The 6,941-nt window shown below is 47.1% G+C and overlaps 1 protein-coding gene across 2 annotated transcripts in view; it reads left to right on the plus strand.

Moving 5' to 3' along the window:
• The window catches only part of LOC143287267 (G-protein coupled receptor dmsr-1-like), a 243,341-nt gene extending 237,850 nt beyond the window's left edge, over nt 1-5,491 (plus strand). For both annotated transcript variants that reach the window (XM_076595211.1, XM_076595212.1), the window contains 2 exons: nt 1,319-1,539; nt 4,442-5,491. In XM_076595211.1, the coding sequence (XP_076451326.1) occupies nt 1,319-1,539; nt 4,442-5,095 (875 nt within the window). In that variant the 3' untranslated portion in view covers nt 5,096-5,491. The remainder of the gene's footprint in view (nt 1-1,318; nt 1,540-4,441) is intronic.
• Nucleotides 5,492-6,941: the final 1,450 nt, after the last annotated feature.

Here is a 6,941-nt window from a genome sequence, read left to right on the forward strand (position 1 = left end):
CTCTCTCTCTCTCTCTCTCTCTTGTCTGTCTTGCCCTGAAATGTTCTCACGTTGCTTGTGTTTCTCTGGTAACTGTCTGTCTTTATCCCCAGGGAAAGGGTCTACTGGCTGTTTATCTACCAGGTATAATACTCTCGTCATGTGTCCTGTCTTGTCCTGTCTTGATCCCCAGGGAAAGGATCTACTGGCTGTTTATCTACCAGGTATAATACTCTCGTCATGTGTCCTGTCTTGTCCTGTCTTTATCCCCAGGGAAAGGGTCTACTGGCTGTTTATCTACCAGGTATAATACTCTCGTCATGTGTCCTGTCTTTATCCCCAGGGAAAGGGTCTACTGGCTGTTTATCTACCAGGTATAATACTCTCGTCATGTGTCCTGTCTTGTCCTGTCTTTATCCCCAGGGAAAGGGTCTACTGGCTGTTTATCTACCAGGTATAATACTCTTGTCATGTGTCCTGTCTTGTCCTGTCTTTATCCCCAGGGAAAGGGTCTACTGGCTGTTTATCTACCAGGTATAATACTCTCGTCACGTGTCCTGTCTTGTCCTGTCTTTATCGCCAGGGAAAGGGTCTGCTGGCTGTTTATCTACCAGGTATAATACTCTTGTCATGTGTCCTGTCTTGTCTTGTCTTTATCCCCAGGGAAAGGGTCTACTGGCTGTTTATCTACCAGGTATAATACTCTCGACATGTGTCCTGTCTTGTCCTGTCTTTATCCCCAGGGAAAGGATCTACTGGCTGTTTATCTACCAGGTATAATACTCTTGTCATGTGTCCTGTCTTGTCCTGTCTTTATCCCCAGGGAAAGGGTCTACTGGCTGTTTATCTACCAGGTATAATACTCTCGTCATGTGTCCTGTCTTTATCCCCAGGGAAAGGGTCTACTGGCTGTTTATCTACCAGGTATAATACTCTCGACATGAGTCCTGTCTTGTCCTGTCTTGTCCTGTCTTTATCCCCAGGGAAAGGGTCTACTGGCTGTTTATCTACCAGGTATAATACTCTCGTCATGTGTCCTGTCTTGTCCTGTCGGCAAACGTGTCAACCGTTTCACTTCGGAGATGATGAAGTAGTGCTGTATCATGTACCATGTCTTCTTTCTTTCTTTTTTTTTTTTTTTTTTTCTCCTTTTTTTGCCTTTTTTGGGGGTGTTTCTTTTGTCTTTTTTTAGGGGGTGGGGGGTGTTTCTTTTGTCTTTTTTTAGGGGGTGGGGGGGTGTCTTTTTTTCGGGGGGGGGGGGAGAGGGGAGGTGTCTTTTTTTTAAGGGGGTCTTTTTTGTCTTTTTTTTTTTTAATGTACCCTGTCTTGGTGCCTGCAGGGATCGCCATCGCCGACATGATCACCATGTCCAGCTACATCCCCTTCGCCGTCCACTTCTACCTTCTGAACGGCGACACCCCCAACCCCACCCGCAACACGTTCGGCTGGATGGTGTTCCTCACCGTGCACACCAACCTGACCTTGACCTCTCACACCGCCTCCATCTGGCTGGGGGTCACCATGGCCATCATGAGATACGTCATCGTCAGGTCCTCGCAGGTCCGTTTTTTTTTTTTTTTACTTTCAGTTTCAATGCAGTAAAATACGATACAATGCAATACAATACAATACAATACAATACAACATAGCTTACTATAGCTACGATGATAATGATGGTGATCATCATAATAATATTGATAAGAAGAAGAAGAAGACAACTCAGGCTGAAATAGCACAGTATCCCTATTTCAGTCAGAACCGGTGTTAAGTTGAAATGGACGGTTCGTGTGGTCAGAAAGCACGCTCAATGGATCGTCTTCCTCCCACTGGACTGTGACAGCAGGGAAGAAATAGGTCATCCACATTCCGCGCTCTTGCCGCCATCCGCTCTGTCCTTATTTCCAAGCACGTTCACAAGGAAGCCCGTTAAATCCAATCGGATCTGGAAAGAGGGATTTTGTTGTCAATGTAGAGTGCCTGGTTCCTTAATTCCCGAACGGGTCTGGAAGATTCCGTTGTCAATGTTTCGTGCTCCGTTCCTTTTTTGCCAGAAGTCTTCTGCATACGGCTGGACCTTCCGGTGAAATCTGAACAAGAAATGTAAATGCCAGTTGGGTTTTATATCCTCTTCTTCTTCTTCTTCTTCTTCTTCTTCTTCTTCTCCATCAGCCCTGTGAAATGTCATCAAGACGCCGCAATGAACTGCCCGGACTCTTCCAGGTCTGTAGGTTGTCTAGATCTCGGTCAGTTCTGTTTCAAAGTTCCAGGGATATGTACGAGGAATCGAATGTACGACTTTTTTTTTCTTTCGTTTCTTGGAAATTTCCGGTTGACAACCTCGCTGTTTCTTGTCGAGGAGGCAGCAAATCCATGTTACACCAATGCTACACCAGTAATGTTTTAAGGTGGTACGTTGTCACACCAATGCTACATCAGTAATGTTTTAAGGTGGTAAGTTGTCACACCAATGCTACATCAGTAATGTTTTAAGGTGGTATACAGTTGTCACATCAGTGCTACATCAGTAATGTTTTAAGGTGGTATACAGTTGTCACATCAGTGCTACATCAGTAATGTTTTAAGGTGGTATACAGTTGTCACATCAGTGCTACATCAGTAATGTTTTAAGGTGGTATACAGTTGTCACATCAGTGCTACACCAGTAATGTTTTAAGGTGGTATACAGTTGTCACATCAGTGCTACACCAGTAATGTTTTAAGGTGGTATACAGTTGTCACATCAGTGCTACATCAGTAATGTTTTAAGGTGGTATACAGTTGTCACATCAGTGCTACACCAGTAATGTTTTAAGGTGGTATACAGTTGTCACATCAGTGCTACATCAGTAATGTTTTAAGGTGGTATACAGTTGTCACATCAGTGCTACATCAGTAATGTTTTAAGGTGGTAAGTTGTCACACCAGTGCTACACCAGTAATGTTTTAAGGTGGTATACAGTTGTCACATCAGTGCTACATCAGTAATGTTTTAAGGTGGTATACAGTTGTCACATCAGTGCTACATCAGTAATATTTTAAGGTGGTATACAGTTGTCAACTCAGTGCTACATCAGTAATCTTTGAAGGTGATATACTGTTGTCAAATCAATGATACATCAATGATTTTTGAAGGTGGCATACAGTTGTCGAATCAATGATACATCAGTCATTTTTAAAGGTGGTATAGAGTTGTCAAATCAGTGATACATCAATAATTTTTTAAGGTGATATACAGTTCATGGGATTCCAGGAGCATCCCATGACAGCTGTTTATTCAGTTTATTCAGTTATTTTTGTATATATCTAATTATTTGATTATTCAATTATTTACTTATATATTTTGTTTGTTTGTTGTTGTTTTTTAATCAGCACTAAACTCAACAGCTGAGGGTCGGTCAGATAATTTGTTTCCTTTTGTACTGATGCATTGATGTCAATGCAACACAATACAAAACAACAACAACAACAACAACAACAACACAGCACAGCCCAACAACACGAGTCAGGACACACCTCCATCACAACCAACCCTACCCTTTCTCTCTCTATCTCACTTGAAGCAGGTATTAACTCTTTCACCGCCACCTCCATCACAACCAACCCTACCCTTTCTCTCTCTATCTCACTTGAAGTAGGTATTGACTCTTTCACCGCCACCTCCATCACAACCAACCCTACCCTTTCTCTCTCTATCTCACTTGAAGCAGGTATTGACTCTTTCACCGCCACCTCCATCACAACCAACCCTACCCCTTCTCTCTCTATCTCACTTGAAGCAGGTATTGACTCTTTCACCGCCACCTCCATCACAACCAACCCTGCCCCTTCTCTCTCTATCTCACTTGAAGCAGGTATTGACTCTTTCACCGCCACCTCCATCACAACCAACCCTACCCCTTCTCTCTCTATCTCACTTGAAGCAGGTATTAACTCTTTCACCGCCACCTCCATCACAACCAACCCTACCCCTTCTCTCTCTATCTCACTTGAAGTAGGTATTAACTCTTTCACCGCCACCTCCATCACAGCTAACCCTGCCCCCCCCCCCCCCCCCTCTCTCTCTCTCTCTCTCTCTCTCTGTCTCTCTCTCTCTCTCTCTCTCTCTCTCACTTGTAGTAGGCATGAACGTGGCGATAGCCTTGAGATGGCTTTAGTGGTCGGCGAGGCTCTAAGCACCATAATTTGATTTGGTTTTGATTTGATTTGATTTGATTTGATTTGATTTCTCTGTCTCTCTCTCTCTCTCTCTCTCTCTCTCTCTCTCTCTCTCTCTCTCTCTCTCTCTCCTGTCGCATGCTACATTTTGCTGTGAATCCTGTTGTTATGGGCCAGAGGTCTGACAATTTAAACTGTTCTTGACTTTGACTTTTGACTCTCTCTCTCTCTCTCTCTCTCTCTCTCTCTCTCTCTCTCTCTCTCTCTCTCTCTCTCTCTCTCTCTCTGTCTGTCTGTCTGTCTCCAGGCCCGGGGTGCCCGCTCCGTCACCCTGCGCACCTCCATCCTGTTGATCGTGTGTGCGTTCTGTGGCTCGGCCTTCCTGGTCATCCCCAACTACCTCATCACCGACATCAGGCCCTACCCGGACGCCAACAACACGAGGTTCTGGGTCTTGGACAGCCCCATCGGCAAGAACGAGACCGACTCCATGGCCACCCTCACCTTCCTCGTCTACCCCATCGCTGGCAAGATCGTGCCCATCATCCTCATCTCCATCTTCGGGGGGCTGCTGCTCAGGACGCTGTGGGAGACGGACAAGCGGGGGCGGCGCCTGAAGGGGGACAACTCGTCCAGCCACCAGCAGAACCGCCGCACCACCATGATGCTGCTGGCCATCATCGTCATGTACATCATCTCCGAGGTGCCGCAGAGCGTGCTGGTCCTCATGTGCGTCTTCGCCACGCCCGGCTTCTTCCGCCGGGTCTACATGCCGCTTAGCGACGTCATCGACGTCATCTCGCTCATCAACAGCGCCATCAACTTCAGTATGTACTGCACCATGAGCCGCCAGTTCCGCTCCACCCTCGCCGAGTCCATCAACGCCTGCATCAGGTCCTGCCGCAAGAAGCGAGAGGAACACGGCACCACGTCCGAGGTCAGCGCCCTCACTCATGTATGACGCTTCGGACAGCGCTCTGTGTGGACCGCTTTCCGCTGGTGTGTGGGACTTCGGACAGCGCTCTTTGTCCGCTTTCCGCTGGTGTGTGGGACTTCGGACAGCGCTCTTTGTCCGCTTTCCGCTGGTGTGTGGTACTTCAGACCGCTTTCCGCGGGTGTGTGGGACTTCGGACAGCGCTCTTTGTCCGCTTTCCGCTGGTGTGTGGGACTTCGGACAGCGCTGTGTGCGTGGTCTCCACTCATGTGTGACACGTGGACAGGACGGAAAGGAATGCACGTGTTCAGGAAAGTGAGAGAAACCTGGTTTGGAATCGTACCCTGTGCATGATACTTGGACAACAGGGGCAGGGATTGCTGTGTGGTTTCCACTGTTGTCTGAGACCTGGACACGACGGGAAAAGAGGCACCAGTGTTTCTAAGGGGAGAGAGAGAGAGAGAGACCTGGACACGACGGGAAAAGAGGCACCAGTGTTTCTAAGGAGAGAGAGAGAGAGAGCGAGAGAGCCTGGTTTGAAATCGTGTACTGTGCACAAGACGGAGACGGTATGGAAAGGGATACACGTTGTGGTGTACGTGGTTTCCATTCGTGTGTGAGACGTGTTGAGGAGGGAAACGAATGTTTGTTGTCAAGGAGAGAGAAACCTAGTTTGGAATTATGTACGTGGTCTCGTCTCATGTGTGAAACACAATGATAAAAGATGAAAAGGGGTGCATAAAAAAATATTTGTTTGAGGAGTCAAGACTGAACTGGACCTGTTGTGGGCGTGGTTTTCATTCGTCTGTCACAGGTCGGCACGCCGTGGCCTGGTGGTTGAGGAGTCAGACTTCTGACCCAGTGTTCACCAGCGACCAGGGTTCGAGGATCCATTCCGACAAGGCGTTGTCCTTGTGGAAAGGCACTTGACCTGTTTTTCTCACTCCACCCAGGTGTCGATGGGTATGGGGGAGGTCGAAACGGCGGAAGGAGAGGATTGGGCCCCGCCTTCCTGTATATGCCGAGCCCTGAACACACTGGACGCGAACTCACTGCCTCGATGGCCTTAAAAGGGCTATGGCGCTTTTAACTTTTAACCTCTAAGACAGGCAGAGGATTGAAATGGACGGGAAGCGAGATCTTGTTCAGAACTGTCGTGTATACGTGGTTTGGACAGAGGAAAGGGTTTGTATGCCTGATTTGGGAGGTGGGACCTGTTAGTGTAGGTGTGTCGGACTGCACTGATTTATAACTGCTACATACCTGGTTTGGACACGTGGTTTGGGGAGAGGACTGGGTGTTTTGTTTTGTCTGTTTGGTTGTTGTTGTTTTTTACACGCATTTCCGGGAAAGAGGACTGATTGTGTAGGTGTTTCTGAACGGAAACAGATGTGTACGTTTTAAAGGAAAGGACCACTTGTACACAAGTAGTCGAGAGAGGATGGACTTGGACCTGTTGTGTTCGTGTTTCGGAAACAGAGGGGAGTTCTGGAAACCTGTGTTCACGTGTGTAGTTTGCAGAGAAAACATCTTTGAAGAAGATTGCACCAAGTTATTACCGTTGTGTATCTGTTTGTGCAGGACGGACATGGATCTAGGCATGCCATAGATGAGAAGTTTGGCACTGATGTAGAAAATATATGTTCTGGAGAGAGAGAGAGAGAGAGAGAGAGAGAGAGAGAGAGAGGAAATTGACGTTCTCATGTTTCAGGATAATAGAATTGGTTTGGCACTGTAGTTGAAATGTACTGGGGGAAAAGGCGAAGTTTGGAACACACGTACAGACGTTCAGAAGACATGACTGGTTTGTTAGAGAGGTGTCTGTCTTTTGGGACAAAGGAAGAGAGGCGGAAGTGAGTTCATGTTTGAGGAA

The sequence above is a fragment of the Babylonia areolata genome, chromosome 11 (assembly GCF_041734735.1).
Source record: "Babylonia areolata isolate BAREFJ2019XMU chromosome 11, ASM4173473v1, whole genome shotgun sequence".
NCBI lineage: Eukaryota > Metazoa > Mollusca > Gastropoda > Neogastropoda > Buccinidae > Babylonia > Babylonia areolata.